The sequence below is a fragment of the Pituophis catenifer genome, unplaced genomic scaffold, assembly GCF_029215685.1.
Source record: "Pituophis catenifer annectens isolate HBS135680 unplaced genomic scaffold, rPitCat1.0.hap2 SCAF_2, whole genome shotgun sequence".
NCBI classification, from domain to species: domain Eukaryota; kingdom Metazoa; phylum Chordata; class Lepidosauria; order Squamata; family Colubridae; genus Pituophis; species Pituophis catenifer.
In genome coordinates, this window is record NW_027256882.1 from 164,066,984 (window position 1) to 164,080,155 (window position 13,172).

The following is a 13,172-nucleotide window of genomic DNA, read 5'->3' on the forward strand; positions in this document are numbered from 1 at the left end:
CTTTGAGAGAAAGGTAGAGCAGTCTGATGCGACCAGAATGAACCTTAAATTGTAGGCTGACCATGTATATTTTTTAACCTCAAAGTTGGACAATCCCATGCTCATCTAAGAAGCGTAGCATATAGCAGTATTTATCATATATGCTGTCATATTTATATGATAGCAGTATTCCAGTATTTGAGAGGCTGCCACAAAAGAACCAGAGGGCAGGACAAGAAACAATGGATGGAAACTAATCAAGGAGAGAAGGAACCTGGAATTAAGGAGATACTTCCTAATAGTGAAGTCAATCAACCAGTGGAACAGCTTTGCCTTCAGAAGTTGTGGGTGCTTCATCACTAGGGTTTTTAAAGAAGGGACTGGACAATCACTTGTCTGAAATGGTATAGGGTCTCCTGCTTGAGCAGGGGGCTGGACTAGAAGACCTCCAAGGTCCCTTCCAGCTATATTCATTGATTGAGTATATATCAAAAATGGAAAAATAATTGGCAAATGAACTTCAAAAGTAAGTAAACATTTCTTTACTTAAAGAAATGACCAAAGAAATTTACTTACAAAATGACCGGGGGGGGGAGCAGTGGGAGCAGGAGCAATTTCCAACTTCTTGCTGACTTCCCCACTGATTTTGCTTATGGGAAGCTGACAGGGAGTGTCGGAAATCATGATCATATGACTGCTGGGATGCTGCAGTGGCCTCAATTTTGCAAATAAAACTGGTCTGGCCATTGTGGAAATTTCAATTTCATAGGAGTAATGTGTTCCAGATATATTTATGCATTCTTTAAGATAGCAGATTTTAGATGGAAAAATAGTTTCAGTATAAGCGCTGTTTGGACCAACGTGAGGGTACAAACAGAGAAATACAACGACAATTTTAGTAGTACGTAAATATTACAAAGCACCCTTTATATGTTGTAATGCTTTAGCACACCAACTACATTCAATGAATTACAATCTACAATCCATCATAAAAGGGAGAGCTATGATGAGGGCTAGGGGAAAATAATGAGAGAAAGACTAGATTATTTATTAGGGGTGGCAAATAAATGAACGGTCTCAAAGATTTGTGAGTTTGGATGAGAGATCTAACGGGAGAGAAAATCTTTCTCCAGGGGAGCTTCATTTCTGATGACTGCATAGACCTATGTCATCTTCTTGGCAGCAAAATAGAAGTGGTTTGTCTTTTTTAAAGGATTTTTTTAGTTTCCAACTCTGGTTGGCAGCCTTGAGATTTTTTGGGTGGTTTCCCATCCAAGTAATAACTGGATCTATTCTTCATAGCTTTACTGATTACTGAACGACATCTAGATGAAAGAAAGCAAAAGGGGCAGAATAGCTTCATCTGAGGAACTGGAAGATCTTGGAGAGCTGAGGATGGGAGATTTGGCTGAACATATCTGAAAGATAAGAAAGACTGAAGAGATATGGGCTAAGCCTTAACTATGGTTTAGAATAGAGGCAATCAGTGGTGGGTTGCTACCGGTTTGTCCTGGATCATGCAAACTGGTAGCGGCGGTGGAGGCAGTGGTGGCGGGAGGCTCTGTGCAGAAGAGTCGCACAAGCACACCCACGAATAAACCAGTAGCGACTGGTTTTGAAACCCGCCCCTGGAGAGAATATATTTCCTCTCTATTCTAAGGTATAAATATGTTTTCAAAATAGAAGATCCAAGGTCTTTCCAGATAGATAGACAGATAGATAGATAGACCTGGAAAAACTTTTGCATGAAAACCTGTTACTAATGGTCAAATACAAAATTTACCCAGGTATTGTGAAAACAAGGACAAAGAGTTTTTACTTGATCTGGGAGCAGACAGGAGGTTGGAATCTGGGGAGGAGCTCTAGAAGCGAAGTGTTTTTGGCAATGAAACACAAAACAGAAATAATACATAATAATACAAAAATATGTACCATGTACACATGCAACTGGTGTACAGACAATCCATGCCTATTACAAAGAGAGAGCAGGTTGCCCTACCAGATAATGAAGGGCAACATTTGCAGTATTAATGGGAACCTGGCATGGCCAGTTTTTTTCCCTCTTAGATGCAGACCCAAGGTAGAGTTTTCATAGTCTTCAACTACTCAGACTGAGGTTCAGCCAGTCAATTCTGTTTGATTTACAAAGTCCCCCATTGGCTGCCACAGAAGATGGGATAAAATGTAGTAAAAATAAGAACAGAAGTTAAAACTCCAGGAATTTAGTCCTCGGTGAAAGCGTAGGCAATTTCCTGGCAGTTCCTGGAGGACAAATGATGGTCAGAGAACTTAGCCATGAGGAGAAGGGGTGTACAGTTCCCAACAGGTTAGCGGCAGCAGTGGAATTTCTGGGCAAAGTTGTACATCACTCCTTTGTAGGCCTCACGGAACTGCCTGTTCATGGCGGCATAAAGTAAAGGGTTAATACAGCTGTTCAGCCATGTCAGATTGGCAGCAATCACGTGCAGGAGAGTTGGAGCCCGGTTTTTGGCATCAAAGATGTTGATGAGCAAAAAAGGAATATAGCAAAGAACAAAGAACATAAAAACCACAAAGCACATGCGGGTCACTCGCTGGAATTCGGAGTTGCTATCCTTGGGTTTGCAGGGAGTCGCTTTCTTTGACGGGACCACAGGCTGGGCTACAGGAGGAGCCGTGCTGCTGTCCAAACTTGGGGGAATGCTGGTCTTAGAAGTTGGCTCAGAGGGCAGACCCTCGCAGGAATGCTGTGAAGCTGCTGCACTGTCAACCCCACTGTCCAGCTCATGGTATTGTCCTGGTATAGTTGAGTTGGTTCCAGCTACATGAGCCTGAGCCCCCTTCAAGCTGGTCTTCTTCAGTTTGTATTGATCCATGGCCTGGGCAGCTTTCTTGACTTTGAGATGGATGAGGAAATAAAAGATGCCAACACAGCTCAGGCCCATCACAAAGTAGACGCCCAGGAGGATGGTGGTGTAGGGCCTCCCACGGATGCGATGGAAGCTGCAGGTACAGACTTTGGGGACCAAGACATAAACATTCCACAGGGGGGCAAAACTGACAATTCCAATGACCCAGGTCCCCAGAGAAATTAGTATCACTCCCAAACGGGTGAAGATACGGTCAAAGAGAGCTGTATTGGCAATGAGGAGGTAGCGGCTCACTGCTATGAGACAGAGAGTCAAGATGGAGACCGAGTTGGAGACAAACAGCAGCATCCCAAAGACACGGCAAAAATCAGCTCCCGCCCTCCAGTAGAGATGAAGGTAGGAGTCCACGGAAAAGGGCTGCAAAAAGGTGCAATACAGGATGTCGGCCAAAGTCAAGTTGACAATGAGAATGTTGAAGCGTGTCTGCAGTTTGGTGTCAAGAGCATAGGCCAACAGAGTTAACACATTGCCCACTGTGCCCACTATTGTGACCACAATGCCCCAAGACACTGACATGTAGCGGTAACCAAGAAGGGTTGGGTCATAGCAGGAGAAATTAGCAAGATTTTCCATCTTGGCAGGACGTGGTCCCAACTAGGCCTCCCTCTGGGGGAAAGCTTGGAAGTAACCACAGCAGTATTGGTTCTAGAAAAAAGGAGAGATGGACGGAATTAATCCAAAGCAAGTTCTGATTAACAAAGATGTCAGTGCAGGCATAAGGATTGTCATTCAATATATAATATACACCATGTATAAAATTAAATCAATTCATAGGATTGTTTGGCAGAGCCCATCATTAAAGCCAATAGCATAAATACTATTTTGAAAGGGTAAATGTGGTGGAAGATAGAATTCTAAAGATGGGTCTTAGCTTTGGTAACTGAGAACCAACCATCCATTCACAAACAATATGTCTCTGATGACCATATGTGGTTTACTCTGTTTTTAAAATTCAATTTTGAAAATTTTATAAATAAAATTTTCAGTTGGTGTACACTTGGAATAGGTTATAGATATAGAGATAGATAGATGATAGATAGAGATGATAGATAGCTAGAGATAGTTGATAGATAGAGATAGATATATGATAGATAGATGGATAGACGATAGACAATAGATGATAGATTGATAGATATATGATAGATAGATAGATATAGATGATAGATGATAGATTGATAGATTGATAGATATATGATAGATAGATAGATATAGATGATAGATAGATGATAGATAGATGATAGATTGATAGATTGATAGATAGAGATAGATGATAGATAGAGATAGATAGATAGATGGATAGAAGATAGACAATAGATGATAGATTGATAGATAGATGATAGATAGATAAATAGATAGATAGATAGATAGATAGATAGATAGATAGATAGATAGAGATAGATGATAGCTATAGATAGATAGATGGATAGATGATAGACAATAGACAATAGATTGATAGATAGATTATAGATAGATAGATATAGATGATAGATAGACGATAGATTGATAGATAGATAGATAGATAGATAGAGATGATAGATAGATAGATAGATAGATAGATAGATAGATAGATAGATAGATGATAGATAGATAGATAGATAGATAGATAGATAGATAGATAGATAGATAGATAGATCTGGATCCAGATCTGGATCCGAATCCAGATCCAGATTGCTATCTCGGAGCCACTATCAACCAAATGGCTTGTTTATCCGGGGAAGCTTTCACAAAGGTCACACAATTTATTTTTTTTAGAAGAAAATCCTCCCTTAGACAGGGTGGTCAAGTCCATTCAGTTTAAATATATACTGTATTGTGAAGTTATTGTTATATCCTGAAATACTGGGAAACATTTCATGATATAACAGTATCACTTCTAAACACTCTAACAATATTGGTTCCAAACTATCTTTGTCTTTTGGGCTTTCTGCCTATAGATTATTGACACCAAATTGTTTCAGAGGCAGGGTTTGCTATGTGCCTCTACAGTACCTAGAGAGAAAGGGTTCCCATCTCCTTTTGGAAATTCCAATATGATGATCAAAAGAAGATTAGAAAAATGTTGGAGATCAACAAACAACAAATATTCTGCTAGCCTTTCACAATTGCCATGATTAGATCTATTACAGTACTTATTTTATTTTATGCACATGCACACAAGTACTTACAACTTAATTCCTTTCAGGGAACAGAGATAAAAGTTTTAACCCATTTCTTCTTTCTTATTGGGTTTAATTGGGATATTGGCAGGGAAACTTTTTCAAATTGTTTCCCTTTTTAAATATAATTTTATTAATTGTTGACTTCTCCCAAAGATAAGATTTAAAGAATAACTAAGTGCACCACCCAAACTCTCAAGGGCTCTAGAGTATCATCCTGGCACCTAAAAAAAATAGCAATTTTCATTTAAGAAGCAAAAGCTTTTTAGTGCAGTCTTCTCCAATCTGGTGGCTTTATAGCTCTGATAGACATCTCTCATCATCATCAGTTTGCCTTCAGATATTCAACTGATGACACTTGAAGAACAGTATGTTTGAGATTCAGACAAATGTCTTAATATCCTGAATAGTCTTCCTATGCAATTCTATTAATTCGATTGCCAACAAAATCTCAACCTTTTTGACAAACAGGACCCTTTTGTACTATAGAGCTCTGGTGACAAAATGTTCATTTAAGACTCCCACACCTTTCCTTTCCTTTCCTTTCCTTTCCTTTCCTTTCCTTTCCTTTCCTTTCCTTTCCTTTCCTTTCCTTTCCTTTCCTTTCCTTTCCTTTCCTTTCCTTTCCCTCCCCTCCCCTCCCCTCCCCTCCCCCCTCCCTTTCCTTTCCTTTCCTTTCCTTTCCTTTCCTTTCCTTTCCTTTCCTTTCCTTTCCTTTCCTTTCCTTTCCCCTTTCCCCTTTCCTTCCTCTTCCCCTTTCCATCTTTCCTTTCCTGTCATACTTTCTTGTCACTTTCTTGTCACTTTTTTCCTTTTTTCTTTATCCATCGAATTCAATGTCCCAGGCAAGGGGGTGTTTGAGAAAAACCTGAACTGTCCAAATTGCCAGTGAATGAATAATTATTAGTTTTATTTTCTTGATTGAAGAGCATTAATCTATCTGGCCGTTTCCATTTCCTATTGTGGAATAGCCTGGATAGTGCTCCATGAAAATTGTTTTCCCTCTTCCCCAAAATTGGGACGGAGAAAGAAACTGCACTGCCCTCACTCCAGTAGTTCAAAAGTCCTTCTTTCAACCTATTTTATATCAAGAGCTCTTTGGGAATTAGATGGAAGTTATCGAGTCAACCCCACACTTTCAGCTGGTCTGCCATCAAGTTCTATGTTCTCCAGATTGCTGAACTATACAGTATGTCCTATACATCCTCCCCCTTCTTTTCAACAGCCAAACTTCCCCCCATGGCCAAGTCTAAGAGGGATAAAATCTATCACTATAGACTATTTCTGAGTTCTTGTGCGTGACAAAGAAACCAATATATAATCCTGAAGGATCCCTGAGTACTTCTGTTATCTCCCCACCCCTTATGAAAATGTATGCTGGGGTGGGTTTTTTTTTTTTTTTGGTCAGTTGAGGCTTTTTCTACTTTTTTCTGTGACTATTGAATTCAATGTCCTCCAGCATACTTGAACAGGAATTAAATAGACGAAGTTTCAGCTTCAGGTTTCTGCCTGAAAAATTGTTGGCAAATCTATGTATACACATTGTTGAGCGGATGCCAAACTTGATGTGAACAAAGAACTTCAGCTTGTGATGTACTTGCTGGAATTCCCTCTTTTACACAATATTGGGCGATGGAAGGTACCGTGTGCCCATTTCCCTTCAACTGGCTGTGAGGGTGGCGTGTAATGAGGTCAGGAGTAAACAGAACCAGCAAGAATTTGGAGGCTGATACAGGCATGGAAGCTGTTCACTATGGCATCTATTTCTGCTCTCCCCCTACTCCTAAAATTACAGTTATGGTTATTCATGTTATTATTTTACTTTAACAATTTCTTTTCTAATACAAAATGGTGTTTATCCCTAACAACATTAATTAGTGATCACAGGAAGCTATCATTAAGATTTATAATTATGGGATTTAAAATTGCATTACTACACCCTAAATCTCCCACCGGTTTCACCCAGTTCCTGTGTCTTAAGAACATATTAGAATAGAATAGAATAACAGAGTTGGAAGGGAAGTCTTATAGTCCTGCACAGGCAGGAAACCCTACACCACCTCAGACAAATGGTTATCCAACATCTTCTTAAAAATTTCCAGTGTTGAAGCATTCACAACTTCTGCAGGCAAGTTGTTCCACTGATTAATTGTTTTAACTGTCAGGAAATTTCTCCTTAGTTCTAAGTTGCTTCTCTCCTTGATTAGTTTCCACCGATTGCTTCTTGTCCTGCCCTCAGGTGCTTTGGAGAATAGCCTAATTCCCTCTTCTTTCTGGCAGACCCTGAGATATTGGAACACTGCTATCATGTCTCCCCTAGTCCTTCTTTTCATTAAACTAGACATACCCAGTTCTTGCAACCGTTCTTCATATGTTTTAGCATCCTTTCCCCTAATCATCTTTGTTGCTCTTCTCTGCACTCTTTCTAGAATCTCAACATCTTTTTTACATTGTGGCGACCAAAACTGAATGCAGTATTCCAAGTTGATCCCCCAAAATCAACAACCAGTAAGTTTCGCAGCAAGAAAATAAGTGTGAACTGGCAACAGGTCACAATTTAAGCTGTCATGAAATATTCTAGAGTTGAGGCTGATACGTGCAATATCTTCCCACAGACCTTCAGAATTCTATCCACCCAGGAGTCATAGATATCAGCAAATACATTCCCAAAATGAGAGGCACACTGATATTTTCTCATTTTAGTTTTCTCTTGAATATAACTTTCCTTATATGAAGTAAACAAGAATGACTTACTGGGAACACAAGAACCAGATGACTCCAAGCGAATGTTCAACGTCTACCGGTCCCACAATCTCCACCTTTTTATTTTTTGACACTGATATTTATAAAGGTTCCACCCAGGCTTGAATTAGGGAAGGAAAGTCCCAGGTTTCCAAACTCCCTGAAGTAACTTCCTCTTGTGACACTCTTGAAAGCCTGTTCATTAGACTCTATGTTCTTAGAGAACTTGTCCAGCGCTGGCCCTGGCCTTCAGGAATGCCTCCAGACTCGCCCTCTGCAATTAGCAGTGAGTTTTAAACAAACCTCAATAAAGATTAAACATTAAACCTAACTTGCCTGGGATGAAGAAGGAGAGAGGCAAGAAAAAAAAAAGAAAGTGCTGCTTCAGCCCAACCAATTTTGCTCATGAGGCCATCAAAGAAACTTGTTGACTTAGGTAGGATGTTACACTTTCTGAGCAGAAAGCATATGAAAACTGAAAGGAAGGTACACTCACTGAAGGTTTGCTATCTCAAATGTGCTCCTTTTTTAATTCAGAGTTCAACTTTCCATTCCCCAACCTCAAAGGTAAATGTGTAGCTTCTGCATATTAAAATCCTTTGTGCAGTGGCCTACAGCTTTTTTAATGTCATCAGCATTTTATATAATAGGTACAGCTTTGTCCAAAGGACTTGGCATTTGTGTGTGTGTGTGTGTGTGTGTGTGTGTGTGTGTGTGTGTGCACGTGCGCGCGCCAGGGGTGGATTCTACTCAGTGGTGAAATCTAAAATTTGTTACTACCGGTTCTGTGGGCGTGGCTTGGTGGGGGGGGGGGGTAATGTGACGGTGGGCGTGGCCAATTTTTTTTTTACTTTTAAAACCATTTTTTACATGTAAAACCATGTAAAAATGCTTTCAAAAGGCTCTGACGATCCCAGCTGAGTTGCCTGATTGTCAGAGGGTTTTTAAAAAACCCTCTGCCAATCAGGCAACTCAGCTGGGATCGTCAAAGCTGGGATCGTCAGAGGCATTTAAAAGAAAAAAAGCCTCTGATGATTGCGCGGCTCAGCTGGGCATGGGGGGGTGGGGGCAGGGATTTTTGCTACTGGATCTCCAAACTGCCCACCACCATCGCTACCTACTCGACCGAGCCGGTCCGAACCAGGAGCATTTCACCCCTGGTTCTACTTACCTTTACTACCGGTTCGCAACGGGGCTGCTCACGTGCGCGGGTGCACTTCTGCGCATGCACAGATTGTCATTTATGACTTCCAGGCGGGTGAGTGGAGCCTCCCAACAGTTTCACTACCGGTTCTATAGAACCAGACAGAACCGGGAGCAACCCACACTGGTGTGTGTGTGTGTGTGTGTGTGTGTGTGTGTGTGTGTGTGTGTGTGCATGCCCCTTCAAATCAGTGTTGACACCTGATGAAAAAATCCTAGCAGTTTTCTTGGCAAGATTTTTGAGGAGTGGCTTGCCCTTGCCTCCTTCCTAGGATTGAGGCAGAGTGACTGGCCCAAGTTCATCCAGCCGGCTTCATGTCTAAGGTGAGATTAAAACTCACAGTCTTCCCGTTTCTAGTTTCAGGCCTGAACCACTAGACCAGGGGTGTCAAACTCGATTTCATTGAGGGACGGATCAGGGTTGTGTTTGACCTCAGGGTGCCGGAGTGGGTATGGTCAGGGTGGGCATGGCCAGCTTGACATCACTTGTGTTGGGGGCACCTGTGGTGGCCCAAGCACTCTGCCAGTGAAAACAATCTCCTGAGCTCCGTTTTCTGCTGCGATGGCCTCCTGCAACCCTCTGCCAGCAAAAACGGAGCTCCGAAGGGCCATCTGCGGCCCTCGTGAGCTCCATTTTCAGCTGCGATGGCCTCCTGCAACCCTCTGCCAGTGAAAACGGAGCTCCCTTTTCGCTGGCAGAGGCACTGCGGGTCAGTCCTTTGCTGTTTCCAGGGTGGCCCTGTGGGCCAGATCTAAGCATCTTGCGGGCCAGATCTGGCCTCTGGGCCTTGAGTTTGACACCCCTGCACTAGACCAACTGTGCTTTTAGAGTATGATAAATATACCTTATGACTCGTAGAGTAAGATAAATAACAAGGGAGTTTATGGAAACTATTTATTTATTTATTTATTTATTTATTTATTTATTTATTTATTTCATGTATTTTTATGCCACTCTTCTCCAGAAGGACTCAGGGCGGCGAACACAAGTTAAAAACATGTACAACAAAATCCCATTTTAAACCAAATTAACTAATAAATAATAAAACCCAGAATCAGAGTCAGCCTAATCCATCATTCCTTGGTGGTGGTGCAACTGCTCACTTAAGGAGAACAAAAAATAAAGGCACCCTTCCATGTACCACACTGAGGTGGCATGGTGGGGTATCATGTTGAGTAAATATGCTCAAGGATTGCACTGCGGTTACCTGATATGCAAGTAATGGCTGCAGAGCATAATTTAGACACTGCAAAGATTTCATCAAGCTGGATGTACCGATCAGAGAAGAAATGTTGAAGCTATCTTATCATCCGAGCACCTATAATTCAAATTTGAAAACCTCCTTCCATTTAAAAAAAATTAATCCCAGTCAAGTAGTTGTCCAGTCTTTTCTAGAAAAGACATGATAGCCATCTTCCAATACTTGAGAGGCTGAGGGGCTGCCACAGAGAGGAGGGGGTCAAGCTCTTTTCCAAAGCATCTGAAGGCCAGACAAGGAATAATGGATGGAAACTGACCAAGGAGAGATTTAACCTAGAAATGAGGAGGAACTTTCTGACAGTGAGAACAATCAACCAATGGAACAGAAGTTGCCTTTGGAAGTTGTGGGAGCTTCATCACTTGAGACTTTCAAGAAGAGATTGGACTGCCATTTGTCAGAAATGGTGTAGGGTCTCCTGCTTGAGCGGGGGTGGAGTTGGACTAGATGACCTATAAGGTCCCTTCCAACTCTGTTAATCTGTTAAATCTGTTAAATGTATCAAGAAGTTTTCCTTCTTTGGAAACCTGGTCGCTAAGCACCAAATATACCCAGATGTGAAGTCATGACCACCCCAGTCTGAATAGATGGGGGAAAATGCACCTCTTATCAACTTCTGCCAATCTCTAACAGAAGAAAGGGGCAGGCTGAGATCTCCTGAAAGAAAGCAGGAATATCTTGGAAAAGCCAGGGGAAAACAAAGGACAATGAGAAGAGGCCATCCACATCTGAGAGAGACAAGGGCAGAATTCCTGGAAATAGATAAATGGCCCTCAGCTAGGGCTCCACCGCATTGCACAGCAGTGAGGCAAGGATGTGCTTCTGTTATGGCTACATAGAGGTGGTGCTGATATGTGGTGTTGGGAGGAGAAAACATTCAGGAAACAGCCTAAGGGGCTTGTTGCTAGAAAGCCAAGGAGGAGCATGATACAACAGGTCATGTAGTGACCGTTCAAAGTTACAACGGCACTGAAATAAGTGACTTATGACCGTTTTTCCCACTTATGATCATTGCTGTATCCCCATGATCATGTGATCAAAATTCAGACACCTGGCAACTGACTCATACTTATGACGGTTGCAGTGTCCTGGCATCATGTGATAATCTTTTGCGATCTTCTGATAGGCAAAGTCAATGTTGGAAGCCAGATTCACTTAACAAAGGTGTTACTGTTACATGACTTTGTGTACCTCGGCTCAGCTATCTCTGACACTCTCTCTTTAGATACTGAGCTGAATAAACGTATTGATAAAGCGGCCACCACATTTTCTAGAGTTACAAAGAGAGTATGGCTTAATAAGAAGCTGACGGAACATACAAAGATCCAGGTCTATAGAGCCTGTGTCCTGAGCACACTCTTGTACTGCAGTGAGTCTTGGACCCACTACTCACGGCAGGAGAGAAAATTGAACAACTTTCATATGCGCTGTCTCCGATGAATTCTTGGCATCACCTGGCAGGACAAAGTTCCAAATAGCAGAGTCTTGGAACGTGCTGGAATTTCTAGCATGTATACACTATTGAAACAGCGACGTCTACGCTGGCTGGGGCATGTCGTGAGAATGGCTGATGGTCGGATTCCGAAAGATCTCCTGTATGGAGAATTAGTGCAGGGAAAGCACCTCAGAGGGAGATCACAGCTGTGATATAAGGATATCTTCAAGAGGGACCTAAAGACCCTGGGAATGGACATTAGCAACTGGGAAACCTTGACCTCCGATCGTTTAGCTTGGGGGCTAAAGACGCAGCATGGCCTTCTCCAATTCGAAGAGACACTTGTTCGGCAGGCTGATGCAAAGAGACAGTCCTGGAACCAGCGAAATCTGGGGGCTGGGCAGGGGACAGAATGTATCTGCCCTCAGTGTGGAAGGGATTACCACTCTCGAATTGGCCTTTTTAGTCACACTAGATGCTGTTTTAGGACCTCTATCCAGAGCACGATACCATAGTCTCTTGAGACTGAAGGATGCCAGTGATGGGACTGATTTAACAACTGCAGTGATTCACTTAAAAAAAGGTGTCAATAAGGGTCATAAATGAGGCAAAATTCACTTAACACGTCTCACTTAGCAACCGAAATGTTGGGCTCAATTGTGGTCGTAAGTAGAGGACTAACTGTATTGAGCAAAGCCTGTTAATTTCCCATCAGATAGTGGGTTGGCCTTTGTAGGAAGGAAGAGGATGCTCTGTAGCTGTGATGGCAAACCTATGGCACCTGTGCCAGAGCTGCTGTTCTGGATTCCGTCATGCGCATACGCAGCGACCAGCTGCTGTCTTCTGGGTTCTAGTGCTCTGGCGCATGCACACACACTCCAGTTTTGGCACTCAGTGCCGAAAAGATTAGCTGTCACTGCTCCATAGAGTGTCTTGCTCTGTTTTAGCTGGATTTTTTTTTTTTACATTCTTGTGTACCGTGCAAAAGTTTCTCCTTCCTTCTCAAAACACTCTGCGAACAAAATGTCATAAGAGAAGCCATTTTGTCATAAGAGAAGCCATTTTGTAGGCAACTAGATTAATCAGAGTACAAGTACATTTCGAAAGGTCTGATTTACTAGCAAATGGTGGACAATTGAAACAAGATGTTCTGTTACTAAGAGGTTGTGCATCCAAAAACTGCCAGGTATGTCTTAGATTAGAAGCATTAGTATTATAGGGCTGGAAGAGACCTCAAAGGTCTTCTAATCCAACCCCCTACTCAAGGCAGGAGTCTTATACCATCCCAGTCAAATGAAACACGAAGATTGGGTTTTCTTTCTGTAAGTGGCAATACCTGCAACTCTGTGGTTTTTCCAGGCAAGCCTAGTTAGTGAGATTGTTTGGATAGTATTTTGTTTCTCTTTTCTTTAAATATGCACCTATTTTTTAAAGATCACAGACAATCTTTGTAGGCAATTGTTGCAAGCTCCTGCAACGTGGACTGGAA

The 13,172-nt window shown here is 42.0% G+C and overlaps 1 protein-coding gene across 1 annotated transcript; it reads right to left on the minus strand.

Moving 5' to 3' along the window:
- Positions 1 to 1,809: 1,809 nt before the first annotated feature.
- On the minus strand, positions 1,810 to 3,461 carry GPR84 (G protein-coupled receptor 84). Its single transcript, XM_070934954.1, has one exon. The coding sequence runs from the start codon at positions 3,459 to 3,461 to the stop codon at positions 2,307 to 2,309; it is 1,155 nt and encodes a 384-aa protein (XP_070791055.1). The 3' UTR covers positions 1,810 to 2,306.
- Positions 3,462 to 13,172: the final 9,711 nt, after the last annotated feature.